General features: G+C 44.4%; 1 protein-coding gene across 3 annotated transcripts; it reads left to right on the plus strand.

The window, feature by feature from the left end:
- Positions 1–379: 379 nt before the first annotated feature.
- On the plus strand, positions 380–12,217 carry LOC134100001 (amyloid beta precursor protein binding family B member 1-like). Of its 3 annotated transcripts, none has more exons than XM_062553050.1 (14): positions 380–502; positions 1,366–2,002; positions 2,136–2,341; positions 2,545–2,601; positions 3,169–3,245; positions 3,375–3,435; positions 3,920–4,066; positions 4,692–4,819; positions 5,853–5,967; positions 6,408–6,492; positions 6,763–6,858; positions 6,998–7,113; positions 8,040–8,216; positions 9,140–12,217. In XM_062553050.1, the coding sequence occupies exons 2-14, from the start codon at positions 1,378–1,380 to the stop codon at positions 9,287–9,289; spliced, it is 2,040 nt and encodes a 679-aa protein (XP_062409034.1). In that variant the 5' UTR covers positions 380–502; positions 1,366–1,377; the 3' UTR covers positions 9,290–12,217. The 3 variants fall into 3 exon arrangements, with proteins under 3 accessions (XP_062409034.1, XP_062409033.1, XP_062409035.1); XM_062553049.1 differs by lacking the exon at positions 380–502 and adding an exon at positions 647–1,152; XM_062553051.1 differs by lacking the exon at positions 380–502 and adding an exon at positions 647–1,152 and having other exon boundaries at positions 6,763–6,843.
- Positions 12,218–20,252: the final 8,035 nt, after the last annotated feature.

The raw sequence follows: 20,252 nt of genomic DNA on the forward strand, positions 1-20,252 counted from the left end.
ACTTGGTATTTTAAATGGCGTAATTTTACGAAATATCTTGAATAACTCTGGTATGAAGGCCTGCACACCTATCTTTCAGTGACGAGCATACTTGAGGCCTACCTGAGCTACGCAGGTGTCTTTCGAAGAACACGACGATATGGAAGCGCGCTCAACGAATGATAAATAAATAAATAAAAACATGAGTAAGCACGCTAACATGGTTATATTATTGTATTTTGTCGTAGATGTTCGTAGATGTTCGATTTTTGCCAAAAAATGCATCTGGTCGGCGCTTTAGACTGCATTAAACGTTAATTTAATTATTTACATTTTGGAGAGGGGATTACTGCCAACGTGATGATCCTGTGTGACATTGCAGTGACGTAGCCTGCTGTATTCTCGTCCTCCTACTCTCCATCATAACAGTCGTCGGTAATCCAGATTAAAGACCACTAATACTACGTTTAAGGCTTTATATATAAAATGAAAATATCATAAAAGAAGACTTTAGACAGCAAGGGTAAGTACATGTTTCAATTAACTAAGCTTATGGTGCCCTAATCTTTATTATGGTATTGTACCACCTAGGCTCAGCCTCCATCCGAAGATGATGTAGGCTGATGGCGGACGGCGGGTCCAACCAGCTAGCACTGTGATTTAATTTAGTAGCCTACATGCTAACGTTAGCGTTGATGTGAATGTAAATCCATGTCAGTGGCTAGATGATGATCTTTAGAAAAATAGATACATTTCATCGCCTTCTGTGAAGTTTTAAATCATTACCTAACTGAATTTAGCGCATAAAGCGTTGAATTGTTTTGCGATGCATTTGCGATGTCTTGCTAGTTAGCCACGATAGCCGACGAGAGCTAATGTCAATAGATTCATTTGCCAATGATACCAAAAAGCTAACAGCAGTGGAGAATTTTATGACAGGCCTGTGTCCAGTGGCTTTATGTAGCTCCTTATTATGCAGTCGATAGGTGGGTGGATTGTTTCACGGTCTAGTTAGTCCGTTTTGTTGGCTAGTTAGATAGCTAAGATTTGTTCAATTTAGCAGGGTATGCGCAGTACAGGATCTATAACATTTATATTAGCTCGCGAGATACAGGTCGTTTTAAACATTTCTTGATGTGCAGAACATTAGCAGCAGATCGCCGTTATAATCAGGTAATATTGCATGGTCATACAGTTGTTACAACTATTAATGTGGTCCTTGCCAGCTGACACATTATTATTGGCTGATAAAATGATGAAATGATTTTTTCTGTAATTATAAACAACTCTATATAACGTTAGTCTTCCTGTTGTTAGATTAAAAAAAGGCGATTTGTCTTTTCTAAGAAATGGCCTAAGTCAATAGCCTTCTCTGATCTTCCACAGGGGTAGACGAACATGGGTGGCAATGATGAAGACATGTCAAACCATCTGGTCAGTAAACAACGCGCAGATGAGGAGTTGAATGAAAAGAATCAGCGGAATAGCCAGGAACACACCGGCAACAGCGCAAAATGGGTAAAGGAGGGCCAAAACCAGCAGCGCAAAGTGGCGGAGAAACAGCAGGACCCCAACCACAATGATGTCAACTGGAACGAGGACAGCTCCCCAAATCAAAACAATCAAGATGACGAGCAGGGCAATGAGGAACAAATTAACACATCATCAAAAATACTGCACTCCCTCCATCTGAACCTTGATGTTGAGTCCAAGAACATCCTAAATGAACCTCTCATTATTGAAGCACTGGATGGAGAAAAGGGCAAAGAGGAAGACAAGGATGACAAGGAAGATGAAGGCGAGGAATTGGACAGAGATGAAGAGAAGGACATCTCAGTACCAAGCTTGGGAGAGAAAAATATGTCACCAGCTGAGGCAGAGTCTGTGGAGGAAGGAGAGGACCTTGGCAAAGACCCCAGCCAGTTGTTCTCTGACATGAATGCAACTCCTAGCGAGGAAGATTCCAGCTGGACAACTGTGTCCCAGGACAACAGCGCAGACAAGTCTCCCAATGGCAATGGCGGTAAGACCCAATACGCAAACATTTGCCCATCTGTTCCTTGATTTGTTCTGATTCTGGCTTACTGAAGTGAGTGTCTGGTGTCTGTGATTGTTTTTAACCACTGTTGTTCTACAATCTTCTCTCACATATACAGATTCAATCTGGGACTCCAATGCTTTCGAGACGGACAGTGACCTGCCCCCGGGATGGATGCGCATCCGAGACACCTCAGGAACCTACTACTGGCACATACCCACGGGCACTACTCAGTGGGATCCGCCCTTGCCCTCTGACAAGGTGGAGGAGTCCACGATGTCTTCCAGCATGTCTCTAGAGACGACCCCGTGTGAGGAGCCAGAGGTGAGCCCGACGGGCCGCAGAGACCCAGCTCGACCCCTTTCTAGCCTCTCAACGTCTGGTGGTCAGACTGAGGGCTTGTACGCACACACCTTCATTATAATAAACAGATGTACAGAGTTGAACTGGGAGAGTAATGATGCGAGAGATGTCAGTGAGTTGTGGTGTTCGTGATGTCTCGTAACCACGTTGCTCTGACTTTCTAGATCACTTGGGGCACTTCAACTCGTCCAAATATATTTGATGAGGAAGAACCTTGGAAGGTAATGATGCTTTGCGATTTTACATTTTTTTTTATGACCAACTACACATGTAAATGATAAAAAATTGTAGAGCAGAAAGGACTGTTCTAGTGTTTCTAGGTTCTTTTGTTTGAAGACATGGGAAAAAAGTTCCATGACTGTATGGCACTAGCTACATTTAAACATGTAATTGCTACCTTGTTGTCAGCAGACCCACATCACCACAGCCCATTACTGTTACAAAAGTGTATGATGATGTTATGGAAACTGGTCAGCAGAGGAAGAAAATGGCAGCGCTACTCAGGAAACCACTTTTATTACCCTGGCTCTGCATCGGTGCATACTATGAGAGGACATGTAACTCACAGTCAATTCAGCACAAATGAGTAGAGCAGTGCTTTCCCTCTGTATGGAAAGTGGAGTAACAAAGCTATTCCTTTCACAAATAACGTGACAAATGATGTGCTGGAAGTAGAAAGTAAAAAGAATTCACTGTTTCCCCAAAGCTGCCATACACTTTTATCAGAAAATTGTTGCAATATCTTCTATAGCTGAATTGAACTTGTTTGTCCCAACTTGTGTCCACAGGAGGAGGAGGTCACATCGGATGAGAGTCTGAAGGAGTTTGAGGGAGCTACTCTTCGCTATGCATCTATCAACCTGAAGTAAGTGGCCCGCACGGCACTGTACCGAAATGCACTATAAAATTCCCCGCATTTCCAGATGCCAGAAAAGATTAATTCAGCCGCCAGCTGCTTGTCTCACTCCGTCTTTGCTGTCTTGTTCCCTCTTAGCTGCTCCCAGACGGAGGAGGGTGAGACATCTGCCGCACTCTGCACTAACCTGGAGGCTAAGGTACAAACCGAACACATTTTCTGCTCTGCTTTCAAGAGACACCTCTCCCACTCCTCTTCCAGCCACACACCCAGAGTCAAATTCTGGGTTCAGAAAGTAAAAATCCTACCATGTATTGGTTCTACCTGTGCACAGATGGTTCCACTAATTAGCCGATCTACCTGGCTGAGGAGTTATGCTAGTTCTAATCTGCTGGGTTTGTGAATGGTGGAAGCAAATATGTGGAAGGACTTTTGCTTTCTGAAACCGCACTTTTACAGCTCTGCTCCACACACACAACAGACCCCACACACAACCCTGACCAACCCCATCTCCCCACACTTGCCCATTTAGCCTAGGATCGCCAGGCCATTAAACTTTACAGAAAGGAAACTCTAAAATGTAATGGCTCGCTGAAAAGACTGTCTTTCCTGAGAGAGTTGACCTCTTGCTGTGCGGTGCCCGTGCTTATGAGACTGTGTCTGACTCTGCCCCCCTCTGCCAGTGTTTTGCCGTGCGCTCCCTGGGCTGGGTGGAGATGTCCGAAGAGGAAATGGCTCCGGGTAGGAGCAGCGTGGCCGTCAACAACTGCATTCGACAGCTCTCCTACCACAAGCATAACCTCCACGACACGGCCGGCATCTGGGGAGAGGTGAGGGGGAACGAGAGAGAGAGGGAGGGAGAGGGAGGGAGCCAGACAGGAAGTGTCTGTGGGGTACTTCCTGTTTGGGCATGGAGGTTGGAGCTTGTGGTATTGATCTTTGCCCAATTTGCTCGTGTTTTTTGTTTTCCTCTTTGTGGTATTTGCGCAACTTAATGAGAGCAATTGTGGCAAAGTGGTTTCATCAAGAGCAAGTTTCTGCTTGCGAGCGTAGCTACGCAAGGGTAATAAATTGCATATGTAATAAAAAGCAGCCTCAGAAAAATCACCAGAGGCGCATAAAATGAATAGGAATAGTGTTCCCTGATGGCGCTGATCCGATCCACTGAATTTCTTAGCAGAGGTCCAGGTTGAATTGGACCGTGATTCTGTTCCACTGTAAACGGCCGTTCCTCCGCAACTCATTCATGCTGTGCCTAGCAAAACTTCTGATCAGTGCGTCCAAATGGGAGAAAAAATTGCATGATGGGGTGCTAATGATGATTACGGTGTGTGTGTGTGTGTGTGTGTGTGTGTGTGTGTGTGTGTGTGTGTGTGTGTGTGTGTGTGTGTGTGTGTGTGTGTGTGTGTGTGTGTGTGTGTGTGTGTGTGTGTGTGTGTGTGTGTGTGTGTTCAGGGCAAGGACATGCTGATGGTGCTGGAGAATGAACAGATGAACCTGATCGACCCCCTGAGCCAGACTCTGCTGCACACCCAGCCCATCGTGAGCATCCGCGTGTGGGGCGTGGGCCGAGACAACGGCAGGTCAGTGTGACCCCGGCCCCATCAGGGGATGTGCTTTTATTGCGCCGAAGAGTGTGGTGCACAGTTATCTAGGCTTATGTTTATATTTTTATATTATATTTATGTTATTATATAGTAATGCTATTTGTATTCTTAGATTAATATTATATTAATATATTTTCACTTAAAAAAAAAAAGATTAAAAATCATAGGGGCACATTATGTATACTACGTTTATTTGAGGCGTTAGTTGCGTAACGGGAAGAAAGACAACAGGAGGAGGAGTGAAGTGAGAAAGAGGACAAACCGCATGTGCCACGGGGCACATTTTCCTCTGCCACAGCCGCCTGAAGGAATGTTTTTTTCTCTCTCTCTCTTTCTCTCACTCGCTTTCTCTCTCCTCGGTGCGTGAGCAAGTGCGCTATTCTCTGCCCTTTAAAAGCAATGTGTAGCGAGCAGCATGAGTCAGAATGAGTCATAGCACAGGCCTTGCATTCCACACAAGCCCTTCCTGGCAGCGGGACAACAGTGACATTCAGGATGGGAATGCACTGCCCTCTGGTGGAATGTGAATGTCATAGCAACTAGGCGATGGGTGGCATTTTGGTTGTGGTGTCTGTTGCCCTAAGGGAATAAACTAAAGGATAAGTTTGTGGTCCCAGTGTATGACTAAAACTGACTTTATTATTGAGGAACAATTGTTTGGTGAAGATGCAATTATCCAATTTAACTGTTTTTTTTTTCCTTTTTGACTTGCTGCATTATGGTACAGAGAAAGGTAATGTGCTTATATTTGTTTACGCAATGCTCATAGTATTTTATTCCATTGTAGTTTGTTGTTGTAGTACTGTGTGTTCACCCCACCGATTTATTTGTTTAAACATTTTATGAAGACAACTGATAAATGTAGCGTGAAGTCCAAAATCTTCAATGAAAGTTGATATATTCAATTTGTGTATATTTATTTGTGACTGTCATGTTGACAGACATGTTTGATGTATTGAAGAATATACGTGTCATTCATCCTTGCACATGTTTACCTTTTTGCCATCAGGGATTTTGCATACGTAGCCCGAGACAACCTGACCCAAGTCCTGAAGTGTCATGTGTTCCGCTGTGACACCCCTGCCAAGCACATCGCCACCAGTCTGCATGACCTGTGCTCCAAGGTGAGCCCTCAGCCCTGACCACTGTAGATAGTTCACATATAATAATAATAATAATACATTTTATTTTTAAAGCGCCTTTCAAGACACCCAAGGTCGCCTCACAAAACAAAATTCAAAATACAGGCAATTAGCCTACAAACACAAAATAACCAGGAGGAAAATATGGGTTGGTTCCTGAAGCCCTGGCTTGAAAGGCGGGGGTAGACTGTCTCTCACACACGGATTGGAACTGTCTTGCGTTTTCTGGCATCCCTAGGCACACTCCGGCCTGATGACTTTAACAGATTTTGTGGAACCCAGATTTTAATATGTAGTCTACTACACCCATATTCTGCCTGAAATAAAATTGTGTAGGCGCCAATATGAAAAGTGTTCCATTGCCTTCGGCTTTCATCCTCTGCCTGTAAAGCCGCAGCTTCTCGTGTTGTTTTTTGCGGCAGATCATGGCGGAGAGGAGAAGTTCCAAGCACGGGCTGAGCCGCCTCAACTCTGACTCCTCCAGTATGGGGGCCATCTCAGTGCAAGGTACCGTACCGCTGGAGACCTCCGCTCTTGTCTTACAGGAGATGGTTTTCTCCCTCATCGTTCAAATGAATTCCCACACACACATTAACACACACACACGCACACATGTCAAATTCAAGATGATTCACCCAGCATGATCATGTCTCATAAAATTTCGCTTATTTTTGGAACTCGTGACCTTTTTAAATGTGCGCCTGCTTCGTGCCTGTAAATGTACTCATTTCCGTATTTATTTCTTTGGCCAATTCAACCTCCTTCCCCCTTCCCCAGAATTTCCCGTGCCAAAAAATGAGCTGTTCCAGCGTTTCCATGTCAACTACCTTGGCAACGTGCAAGTGGCTAGGCCAGTAGGTAAGGAACGCTTGGGTAAGGAGTCTTTTCATACGCACATCCCACACTGACCGCTGATGGACTCACTGGCCTTTGACCGATGAGGACTGCATTTAAGTTTTTTTGTAGTGCAGAGATGTCGCTAAAAAAGACTGTCTTTGGCGTGTTTCCCCAGGCATGGACACCATCAACGACGCCCTGCAAGCCACGATGGACAGCAAGGAGAAGCACGAGTGGACAGCGGTGTCTGTTGACGTCGCCCCCGCTACACTGACCATCTTAAAACGAGAGGTGAGACTCCAGCACTCTCTCTTCGTTTTACTTCTCCTGACTTATTGTGAAAGGAGCATTATGTATTGTGTATTACATTATGTATAATACTATACTATTATTATTATATATGTATATATCGAGGGCTGAGAACCAAAGGGGCATAAGTGACATTTCACCAACTTTACAGGAGAGCCAAAACAAATCTAACTGCTTCTATATGTTCACATATAAAGACCTTTGTTTTTTGTTCAATAACTATATATATAAATATTTTACTTCTATAATTCTGTCAGCTAAGAGAGCTCATCAATAGCTTTCACGTGATATATATACTGTAACTCAATTTTGACCAAAATGACACTTACGCCCCTTTGGTTCTCAGCCCTCGATATGTATTATGTAGATTATGTAGACTTTACTCTCCGTTTCCCATGAGTTTTAATTTTGAAAGTGTTGTGTAACTCCTAGAACTCAGAACTGGAAGGGAGTGAAGAGTCAGTGGAGAGTGATGATGTGAAATGTTTTAGAAAGGAAAACAGTAAACAGATGTTGTGTCATGCTTTAGATGTAAGTTTCAGGCCAGATGCCACAGTCTGTAATTGTTGTCCTCACATCACCTCGTCTCTCTTTCCTCCTTATTCTCCCTACCTCCCTTTCTCCATCTGTCTCTCTCTCCTCCTTCCTCTCCCCGCCTCCCTCTCTCCATCTCTCTCCTCCTTATTCTCCCCACCTCCCTCTCTCCATCTCTCTCTCCTCCCTCCTTTCCCCCGCCTCTTTCTTTCCATCTCTCTCTCCTCCTTATTCTCACCACCTCCCTCTCTCCATCTCTCTCTCCTCCTTCCTTTCCCCACCTCCCTCTCTGTCTCTCTCTCCTCCTTATTCTCCCCACCTCCCTCTCTCCCTCTCTCCCCTCTCTCCCTCTCTCCCTCTCTCCCTCCCTCCAGACGGAGGAGGTGCTGTGTGAGTGCCGCGTGCGTTTCCTCTCCTTCATGGGCGTGGGGAAGGACGTCCACACCTTCGCCTTCATCATGGCGGAGGGCCCCAGCGACTTTGTGTGCCATATGTTCTGGTGCCAGCCCAACGCCGCCAGCCTGAGCGAAGCCGTCCAGGCCGCCTGCATGGTGAGTGGCCGCAGGCCTGCAGTGTCCAGACCTCCAGAGAGTAGAGCTGGACAATGACATAGCACCAGAATGTAGAGTGGGTTGGAAATGTGAACTTAACGGAGAAGCACTCCAATGCTCTCAAAGGCTACTTTCTTTGATACCAGGTACAGTAATGCGATGAAACCCTACCTGCCATTATCTTTAAAAGTTATCATTAAGTCCTTGAGGCTCAGCAGCTGCGAAAGGGCACAGGACATAGTTTGATGTCTCATGCACAATAACCTCAAAAATGAGTATATTTGCTCATGTCACTGAGCAAGCAGAGATACTTTTAGCATGTGTAAAATCAAAAGTCAAAGATCACCGCTCATCCGTGTGAGGTGCAGGATTTAGAGTAAACATTTCATTTTAAAGGTAAACTATGCAACGTTTTTCAGTTAATCAATTCGTTCCATACTATTATGATTAAATGAGTCATTACCGGTCGAACTATGTTTTTTTCCGCCGCCCTAGTGGTCTGTAGCAGTAGAACCACGCTTGCAATTTCAGTAGCCCTCAGGCACGCACCCATGGTCTACTCCAGGAAGTGTCATGTGAAGTCTCATGAAAAGGCACGGCAGACTGACCGATTGAGGAGTTTTGTCAAATATACACGCTAAAGCTGTAGGGGAAGCTCTGCAGAGAAATATACAAGCATAAAACGAGCGAAAACGAAAATCCTGCATAGTTTCCCTTTAAAGAAGAATCCGCACACTTCAAGTCTGTGCAAATTTTTTTTTTAAACTTGACTGAGTTCAAGCTTTCGGTCGTTAGACCTTCATCAGTTAGAGCTTGCACTCAGTAAAGTTTAAAAACATGTTTTGCACAAAGACTTGAAGCATGTGTAAAAATACCAGGACTGTGAAGTAACGAGTGTTTGGCTTTTGTGTTTGTGTGTCCAGCTGCGTTATCAGAAGTGTCTGGACGCCCGCCCGCCCAGCCTGGGCTCCTGCCTGCCCACCCCCCCTGCAGACTCGGTGGCGCGACGGGTTAAAAAGGGAGTGCAAAGCCTGTTGGGCAGCTTCATGCACTACACCTCCAGCTCTCCTTGAGACACACATCTACAGTACACACACAGACACACAGACACACAGACACACAGACACACACACACACACACACACACAGACAGACACACAGACACACAGACACAGAGAAACACAAATGCACATACAGTATATGTACACATATACTCCAAGACACACAAATGGTTGACCCAACCTAATAATCGTAAAATTCACCTATTATCTTGACAACTTGTGATAGTAGGCAGTAGGTCAAGCAGTTAACTCTAGTTCCTGCCCTCTTCCTATCGGCATGGGCAGAAGTGGATAGTGACCGCACTTGCAATTTTGGGTTGACTGTCATACAAAACTTTCATACAAATACATCACACACAAACACACACAGATATATACTTTTTAACACATAGTAGTAGATAAGTAGAGTAGAAATACACTCATACAAGACACAGTACTTGCACACACAATCACACATACACATCTTAGACACATAAACACACACACACACACAGAAAGAAAGTCATTTCAACTGTCAAAGCCTCTGTAATAATGCATGACTCGGTGGCGATAATAGTCTCTGGCACTTCGAAATTGGTTTAGTTCTTATTTTTTTAATCAGGTGCAGCAAATGAATCTATTTTGACTGTTGGATATTGACCGTGTAATAGTCTCTAGCTTTCAGGGTTGTTAATGAGTATCAAGAAATGTTTACAATTACGTTCAGTTGCACCAATGTCCATGCGGCATCTTGCCTTTTTTTAGCGTTGTGTAGTTTCTTTACTTTTTGCTGTTTTTTCTTCCGTTTCAGCACTTATTTTTAATAATCACTTAGTAATAGAATATTAGTATATAACTATACTAGACCTATTTCCATCGGGAAGGTAGCCACGAATTAGTCAAGCAAAATGCCACCGTGATACACTGAAATGTTAATACACCTTTTACAGTTAAAAAAACGTTGCTAATGATAAATGTGTAGAATATAGTGTGTCATGGTGTTAGACTTTTGAGTCCCATGTGTCTCTGTACCTTGTATACACTTGTCTCAAGTCACAAGTCCTTATCCGAAACGCCATGTTTGTGGAATAGCATAGCATAGAGCTTTATGTCAACTCGACGACGAAAGTAGTATGCACTTAGTTCACAGTTCCGAGGAATGTGTCCAAGTCCTCCAAAGACAGCCTGTCAAAGTAATGTAAAGAGAAAAAAAAAATAACACAAGCACCCACCGAAGCAGATGTTCATGTATCGCGGTGCTTGCTCGTATGTTTGCATGAAAGTGGAGCCGAATCACTACAGTACTCGTGTGCAATAATAGGCCGACTCCATTGGGCCAACCCACAGACAGCTTAAGGCTCGGGTCAGGCTCGGGTCAGTTAATAAGTGGCGCCAGTCAGTTCTGGTCGGGGTTAGTAGGGGGAAACTGGTGCTCCTTCAATCGGCCTTCACATACACCGCGACAACACCACCACCGCCGCGCTCAGAAGCCCGCTGTTTTTTCGATGTCTTGCACAGTGCAGCAGCGCGCTGCTCAGAGAGCTCTCACACCCACCACTGTCAGAGTTCTGGCACCGTTGAAGCAACGTTGAACTGCGAGCGCGGTGCTCGGTGGTGACTGCTATTTTGGCGCTGAACCCAGTGGCCAGCGCAGTGCATACCGCTGTATGTGAAAGCCCGACTCCACAGAAGAGACTTCCGCAAGTCTGTGTGCCCCCACCCCACCCCCCTCCCACCGCCATAACCACCACTTCACCAACCCCCCCTGCCCGGTCCAAAGTCATCCAGGGCAGTGGCGGTGGCTCAGCTGCAGCGCGAGTTTGCTTACAGCTGCATGTCAGGCACACCTTATTAGTGCTGTCATGCATCCCCACACACCGCATGTTTAAATAACTTTGAGTAATAACGCATGTAAGTGCTGACGTGACGCCGCGACTTACCCCACTGTCACTGCCAGCATTTACGCCTCAGTCCTCTGAGGGCCTGGAGTATGTACTAGTTAAGTGTGTGCGTGCGTGTGTGTGTGAGAGAGAGAGAGAGAGAGAGAGAAAGAATGTGTGGATGTGTGTGTGTGTGCGAGCGTGTGCTTTTGTAGGGAATGCCATGCTAGTAGTGTCTGTCAGTGTCGATGTTGAAAGTAGATTAGATCTCCTCGTCGTTTGATATCCACCGAATAGCAGAACGCATGTCATTGCCTTTTCCATCCCAGCCCTGAGAGCGCGGCGCCGCACCCGCGCCGCGCCCGCGCCGCGCCCTGCCTCCCTCGGCCCACTCTCCCTTGTACAGTGCCCTTACACAGCACTTATCTAAAGGCAAAGTTGGCTGTTGTGTTTGTACTTTCTGTTACACTTTCTACTCTTTTTCTCAGGCCCCCCTCCGTGGCCTCACTGGAAATGTTGTTTTGTATCATTTGCACACAAGCATATAGTGTACACGCCACTGCGTAGAAGTTGCACACACGGCCTCTCGGTAGGTGAAATGTCGTAGAATACTGTACACCAGAGAACAATTGTCAGAAATGTTCATGTTTTTTTTTGTTTTTTTTGTCTATTGAATTGTGTTGAGAAAATAAGATAAGTAGAATCTAACTGTATGAAGCGCCAGTATTTATCCTAGTAGAAATTGGGCTCCTGTCAAATGGAATTAGCAAAAAGCTTGGATTTGCTGTCTTCAAACAAACAAGGGTGTTTAATCCGCCTTTGAAATGGACACTAATGAATTGTTTGGGTCTTAGGAGTAATTAGTCGGACGTTTGCTTTTGCTTGTGCTAAACGCATATCCCTTGTCAACTCTGAGATAAAACTGCCCCTTTTCTTCACTGTAAATAATTGATACTAAATGCAAGCCAGAACATTGGACATCTCATGAATTAATTTTTATTTATTTAAAAAATGTGTAAATGTGGTGTAAAACATGTATATAAAAGTCACTGCACAAAAAAATAAACGTGTATGTCTTGTGTCTGGTTTCAGATGCTTTAATGAATATGATTCATTTTTAGCAGCGGTGAATATTGGCATGGCTTTGGTTAGAGGAAATTGGTTTGGAATTAGAATATTGTTCTAAAGGCATTCCCCGGACTGGACTGCAAATCTAATATGTGTTGCCCATGGTTACCTGGCAGCTTTACATCATTCAAATCAGCTCTTCTCAATTAATGTATTTTTTTTTTTTTGTAAATCTTTGGAAAGCTCATTTGGTTGCTCCAAATCAGCTCACTGGTGCCACCTAGCTCTGTGATTGCATATTGGTGAAGACATAGCTGTTTTCCATCTGACTGCGGTAAGGTAATAACAAACAAAGACTGACCCCACTGATTACTGTTTGTACAGGCCGCGGTCAGCAGCCAGCACTCTTTTTGAGTTAAATATGGGAAGAGAGAACCAACTGTTTGTTTCCGTGGAGACAACTTGGACACTAGTGATGCCCATGGAGCCTCAAGCGCATCTGGGTATGTGGGCATGAGTCAGGCTCTCCACCCTACATGCACTCGCACACATCACACACACACATACACACACACACACACTTGCATGCATGACAGACACAGACTGACACGTGGTCTGAAAGTTTTGTTTGATATAGTGTACCCAAAGTAAAAAAGTAAATCACAGAAAATAATCTCAATAGCTCATTAGAGTGTGTACTGTAGGTGAACCATCTCTGTATACAGGCGATACATTTACGCAGTCTTTTTGAAGTACGTTTTCCAGAAAGAGTATTTTGGTGCCTTGTTCTGGAATTTGCAGCTAGTTTAGTTACTATCCATAAAACCCATTTTTCCATTGCTATTTACTAAAGCTATAGTTGTATAAAACTATATTTATTCAAATTGTGCTCTTGTGGCACCCAGCCCTCAAAAGGATGTCAATCACTATTTGGAGGAGAGCTCTCTGAGAAAACCGTCACAATTATAATTATTCTTCTAATTATGCATACGCTATTTGTGTAATGGAGATTTATCTGGAGTAATGGATGTGCAGCCTGGTGGAACATGGATCTCCTGCCTCTCATTTGCTGCTGGGGGAATGGAGGCGCTACTGCCATATCTTGAGACCGCGGCTCTGACTATTAAATATCAGGACCAACACGTGGGGGTGACCAATCAGATCCTTTGGTCACTCACCAATAGGACTAGTCCAAGTAAATGCAAGGTGTAGAATGGAAATTTAATTACCAGAGTTGCTTTTTGTTGCTATTGTATTTCGATGTGTTGTTTTAATTAAAAGCGAGAGAAAAAAAAGGAATTGGTCGCAGTTGTGTAGGGCCTGAGTGGTTCAGAGGAAATATGCTTGTGTTGATGACTGGAATTGACAAGTTGCATCTTCGGTCTCAAGAGAAATGGCCGTTATTTAACCCGCTCAGGGGGATGTGTGGGAGACCTGTGTGCAGGTGTTTACCAGATGAGACCTTCTGTCTTGAGGCATCAGTCAGATAAATCAATCACTGGCAGATAAAGCATGTGGCAATACAAATAAAGAGGCAGCTTCACAAAGCGTCGAGAAATCAAAAGAGTTGAGGCGAGATAGCATGGTGGAAAAGAGATGGAGAGGCTGGCTATCCAGCTGTGCGTTTCTCCCTTTCATATCTGGGCATAAACAAGCTCGTAGGCGTCTTCTCTCTCTCTTTCTCTCTCTCTCTCTCTCTCTCTCTCTCTCTCTCTCTCTTCCACCACTTCCAGATCTAATCTGCATATCTGTCTGGTGTATCAGGACACAAAAAGAAATACTGAATGGCGCAATTGACAAGCCAGGAACCATTACATACAGACGATCAATATAAAACATTGTTTAGGGTTTTTTTTTGTTGTTATTCTCCAAGTGTGCAGCTGGTCTCTCAGCCTTTTCAGCACTCTCTTCTGTTCCCGTCACACTTTGTGTTTTGCATAAATATGGAGTGCACAAGAAATTCATTTGGAATAAAGAGAGATTGATTGATTCAATGTGATGGTGGTGATGTTAAGTGGGAATAGGTATGCAAATGCTGCTGTCTGGCTCTATTAGGGGCAGGTTGTTTGGCTTCTTTTTTTTCTCTCTCTCTCTCTCGTCTGTGCTTTGAACAAAGGGTTCAAAGCACCCGCCTCTTTGTCATGGCTCGCCATGAAATCAGTGCAGTTGTAATGACATCCCGGAAATGAGATGAATTAGCAAGACAGTTCAGCAAGGGAAATGGAGCTAGATTGGTAGAACCCAACCACATTTATTTGCCTTTTTTTAACAGTCGTGTTTTCTGGCTAAAGTCACTCATCATTTCCATGGTCATTTGTAGCATCAGTATGTCTTGTATGTATGTGGTCATTAATATTGTGGAGGGAAGTTTGGATCCTAGTCCATTGGAAGCATGAAGCCATATATGACTTTTACCTTTCACCTTGATTATATGGCACCTTTCAGTCCTCTGCTCTGTACTCCCTAAGAAGCAATGACTTGTCACTTAAAACTGTCTCATTTTAAAGGCAAATATAGTCCCCTCTGAACTTGTTCTCTGAACCGTTCTCTGTCTTCATTGTTCACGTTCAAATTGGTAAAGTTCCATTATAATATAATTACTTAGTGGAATAGGAACTGCCAGGCTTACAAATGAAATACATTTTTCACAGCATTCAAAGCAATGCCTGGCAGTGCATATATGGCTATTATTCACAATTTGCTCCAGTTTAGAGTTCATTGTCTTTGGAACGGTGGTCATGCCTGCAACATGTCCCAGTGGAGGTTCTGGTTCACCCATGTGTGTGATAGGGAGGGCTGTATGTGCTCATATCCCCCAGTGAAAAGACAGTAACATTTATGGGTGATTAATGCAAAACCAGCCGGGAGAAAAGCACCAGTCGTCACCTTCGCTGACTCTATCCGCCGTGCCCCTGTAGACGTTATGCCAGCAGTGGAAGAGACTGCAGTTGTTTTACTCGCCCCGGCATTTCATTGTAAATTGCATTGTTACTTGCAAATTTGTCCAAGCAATCAACTCCCATCTCTGCTGGGATGCTGGTCCGACAGCAGAACATGATTATAACCCCGGCGCAGCTCACCAGAGTCTGCTGGGGAGAGCGATGAGAGTCGCATGACAATGAAGCCATGGACGCCGTTCCTCTCTCTCCCCTCTCCCCCTCCCCCTTGTCTCCTTTCATTCTTTATCCCTCCCTCTCTCTCTCTCTCTCTTTATTGCTCAAAGCTACACTGTCTCCATGTTTCAACACCTGGAGTTATGGACTACAGTCTGGACGCGGGGTTTGCATCAGCCTAAAACTGAGATTCTAGTGTATTTTGATGTGGAAAGGGATTTGAGGTTACCTTTGATTTTTTTTTTTTTTACCACTGGTGTTCCATTGGGCGGGGAGGGGGGGGGGTTGAAATGTTTGGGGAATTTCAAGTAGGCACCTTGCCATACGTATGTTGGCATCGAAGATTTAAGCATGTGAGAAGAAAAAAAACTGCAGCTTTAAAATGGCTTTCGGAGGCCAGGGTGTGCAGAGGAGAAAGGAAAAGAGAGAGAGAGGGAGAAAGAGAGAGAGAGAGAGAGAGAACTCACAAATATATCGCTCCTGCTCTCTGAAGAGTATGAATGCATGGGGAGAGAGGTTACTTAGCGTTGGGTGATGAAATTTGGCTCAGACCAAGTGCAGTAAATTAAGCTCAGCTATGCTCGGGGAGAATCTAGGGCCAAGATAAAAAAAAAAAAATAAAAAAAAAGTGCAGAGGCAAAATGCCAGAGTTACTTTCTATTTATCAATTTCTTTTCACACGGTGCCCTTTTGTGAAGGACAAGGCAAAAATGACCTGATAGAAGAGATGGCGGGTCGTCCGTGTGTGTCACGGAGGTGGGCCGAGCAGGAGAGGGAATCTGTTGATTCGTATTCTGTGTTCTCAGTCTCCCGGTGGGATTGCCTGAGACAGAGATAAATACTGCCTGAACTGCGCTTTTTGGGCCTCTGCAGCCACCATGGTTTTGCCCATTACCTGACCGGCTCACCGGGGCTTGCAGTCTGTGGGCCTCCTACAAACAGACCCTTTTCTAAATCCCATTTTTAAGACCACCCCCCTAAAAAATACAATCTATATGCACCCCGGTCATCCACTGGCGACCCGATTTAAAATTTTACACTCCAAAGGTTGTGGATAAGTGTGTGTGTGTGTGTGTGTGTGTGTGTGTCTTTCTGTGTGTGTGTGTGTGTATGTTTGTGTCTGTGTCTGTGTCTTCCTGTGTGTGTGTGTGTGTGTGTGTGTGTGTGTGTGTGTGTGTGTGTGTGTGTGTGTGTGTGTGTGTGTGTGTGTGTGTGTGTGTGCGTGTGTGCGTGTAGGTGTGTATTTGTGTGTATGTTTGTGTGTCAGTGTGTGTGTGTTGAATGCTGGCCCCAAAAAGCAAGCCTTTCATTTCTGACACCAGTCTTTTAGTCCGCCTGGGCTCAAACGCCACACTAGCAGCAACATAAAGCAACCCTGCTTGTCCATTCATGTCCACTCTTCTGCTATCAGCCCTCCTCTTCTCTCCCTTTCTCGTGGGGCTTGATATGAAAGCCCAGTTGGGTTTCATTTCTCCCCTGTCTCTCCATTGGCTCCGAGCCTTCGGCTGCCCTCAGCTGTAACCTCTCCAGATATTACAGTCTCGGCCTCGATTCAGGAGCCCGGGCGACTGCATTACACCGTGCCTATCGATTCAGGGATCAGAATGGAGCATGGAGGGAGGCAACTGACTTTGACTTGACATGCCATGTGTTTGGGCTCGTTTTTAGATATCAGACATGTGATGTGCTGTCTCTATGCTTCCTGTGTGTTGGCTCCTCTTCCTCCTCTCGTGTATGCAGTCCCAACTCTATTGAATTTTGCATGCAGGATGTTCTTTCATATTGTATACTTCTTTTTTGTATGTAATAGTTCATCGTTATGGCCAAGGGTATGCCATTAGTCTGTCTTACCAAGTTATCAAGGTATTTCAAATCACTTTAGTTGAATACAGTATGTTAGCTATTAGTCATTACATATGTAGGCTGTCAATCCATGTCAGCCAGTTAGCAAATTCAGCAGCTTTGCACCATCACTTTGACATTGAAAGGCATCTACCCCTAAAAAACATGAAATAACAGTCACAAGCCATACATTTTGTTCTTTAATTCAAATAGAGCAAGGTTTTCGTCTTCTGCATCCAAGATTTTGTCAGCTCTCAGTGTGAATTTTAATATTTGTTATGTTATGTCAGTGTAGAGGAGCATTACACTAGCAGGTATGCAATAGTTTCAGAACTTGGGGTAAGAGCTACATGAAACTTCACTCTGACTTCATCAACTAGGACGGCACAGAGTTAAGGGTTAAATCAAAGTCGTAAGTCAAGCAGCCGAGCCAGGTGCAATCTATGAATGTTAAAAAACTAATTTGCATTTGACTGCAGGTCGGCTTTACCTGTTTCATGGTGTCTTATGCATAATGCATGATGCGTACCCCCAATCTAAGAAGCGAGTTCAAAACCACAAACAAATTTAGGTGTTAAACAAAGCGGACGTCTCAAAATAAGATCATTTCTGACTTGTGTGGCTGTTGTTTTGCCTGGCGCATTAGCTACCTCCAGCTCTCCCTCCACACTCATTCAAAGTCAAATTACTCCTCCAAGGCCTGCCAGTAATATGGGTTAATTGTTCTGGATGGCTGGATCACTTACAAGCAGTTCATCCAATTTCCATTTAAATTAAGCTATCGGAGCGTGACATGAGTAATGCAGGCTCTGTCACTGGAGTTTCGGAGGCCGTTCACCAGGGCGCCACCCAGACAAACGCTTGTTTACAGAGATGCCTGTGACATCTATTAGGTGTCCCCCAGATGATTTGCGAGAGCGCATTTTTCCTCTCTAAATGACTATCACCTCATCAGGTCCTGAGAACTTTGCTCGTAAAAACAATGCGACAAAACAAAGAAAAGAAGTGTCATTACCCGATTCTACACGGTTGGTGGTGTGGGCTCTGCATGAAATGAGGGTCCAAGACGGAAATGCTTAACCCTGTGTGGCACGTCAGTGAAGTTCTACCCTCCAATTTGGTTTTGAATATATCTTATGGATGGATAAACCAGGCATCTGCAGAAGCACAATGCTGTAACAATATAATGCAATACGCAATGTGATACTTTCAGTGGGTCTAGGGAAAAATATGCCATTGAATATGAGGAGACTTTATTGAAGCCCTTCCTCACAATGCAGATTCATATCCACATATGCCATTCTGTCAGTAGGCATCATGACCAGTGATATACTGTAACAGTGTCATGATAACTCAATCCATAATTGTTAGGATGACAATTCCCATTCAAATGATTTGGTACAATTCATTGGTACAGCATTAATCATTAATAGGTTTGTCTTTCAGGCTCAAGTAGGCTAGGCTACAATGTTTCCAGAAAGACAATGCCAGCGCTGTCATCCGAGAGGTATTTTCCAGTGCCATTTTAATGTGTGTTGACTTCTAACTCTCTATTTGGTCATTCTTACTCCTAATTCTTGTTTGCTTCTAATTCTTAGCCATTTCTGTGGTAAAGGCTTGAGGCAGGGAACAGCATGAGTGGTTGCATTTCACAAGCACAACATGCTCATTGTTTTACGCGGAGTTTCCAAACAGCAGTCAGTCTCCTCTCCCACAGGCCCTGGCAATATATGCTATTACGAGCGCTAGCGTGGCAAGAGGCGTAATCTGGATAAAGTGCCCGCCTCTGGGGTGCAGTTTAAGGGACCTGCCCTGTGCATGATGGGCCTCCACTCCCCCTCCATTGGGCAGCACCACCCTCCCTGCCCCATACATCACCCTGACAGGCCAACGAGACACATCGGTGGCTCGTATCACTCGCGTTGTTGTGCGGCCGGGCCGGGTATAACTCACGCCGTAAAAGTGGAGCACCGACTGTATTATCGATTAGCACTGTTTCTGGAGCAGCACCCCCCTGTACGTCACGTGTTCCGTCTGGAAGATGAGAGAGCGAGACGGTGGAATGAGAACATGGGCACCGGGGTATTTTCCCCAGAATGCTGTATGCGTGCTACTGTATTTAGAAAATGAGCACTACTGGGCTTTGGTGATAAATAATTGCATCAGGAATGTGTTTGATATTCTGAAAGAAGATTTAACCACAACAATAGACATGAATCTCCATTTTAAATAGATATGGGGTTGCTAGTCATGGAGTTCAACAAAAACAGAAGTGGCGCTCTCTCAGTCAGTTCTTTGTTGGAGTGACACCACTTACAGGCCAAATACATGATGCCTGTCACTCAGTGATACCACAGGTGATCCAACCCTCACTTTAAATTCAGACCCTCTTTTGAATGTTGGTAGTATCTACTTTTCGTAACATTTAGTCTTAAAATCTTTTTTTGTTTAGATTTCATTCCACATCCCTACAGTATGTCTGTTGGATGGTTTATTTTGGCTGGATGGACAGAAGTGTTCCAGATTTCTCTCTCTGTTCTCTTTTCTCACTTCACAATCACTTCTCTGTTAACAAATCATTAAATACAATGCAATGCAATTTAGAAAAATGCAATGATTGTATGCCGTTCTCCTCGAACTCCAGCTTCTTATCTGCCGGTTCCTAGAGTGAGCCATTGTGGCTTCTCACATCCGTCATGCGGCCCAGACAGGACACGAGGATGGATGAGAGGTCTCCTCCACTGAGGATAAACTCTGACTCACGCTTCATCTGTATGGAAAACCAACACCTGCTCTCTCTCTCTCTCTCTCTCTCTCTCTCTCTCTCTCTCTCACACAATACACACTCTCTCTCGTTATCCAATCCACGCACACCATCTTCTTCACATAACATTCCTAAGAAAAGGTTTTAATTTTGCAAAGCAAATGCAGTCCTCTTTTCCCAACGGAGAAATATCTGGCCTTTATGTCTTGGCCATGGTCTATTGTTCCAGTCATTTTTTTTATCGGTATGTCACTCACTCTCTTGTTTTTAACATTTCAGTCTTCAGTGGTTCATTGGAATTACTGGTGTGTTTCAGGGTCTGCATAAAT

The sequence above is a fragment of the Sardina pilchardus genome, chromosome 13 (assembly GCF_963854185.1).
Source record: "Sardina pilchardus chromosome 13, fSarPil1.1, whole genome shotgun sequence".
Taxonomy (NCBI): Eukaryota; Metazoa; Chordata; class Actinopteri; order Clupeiformes; family Clupeidae; genus Sardina; species Sardina pilchardus.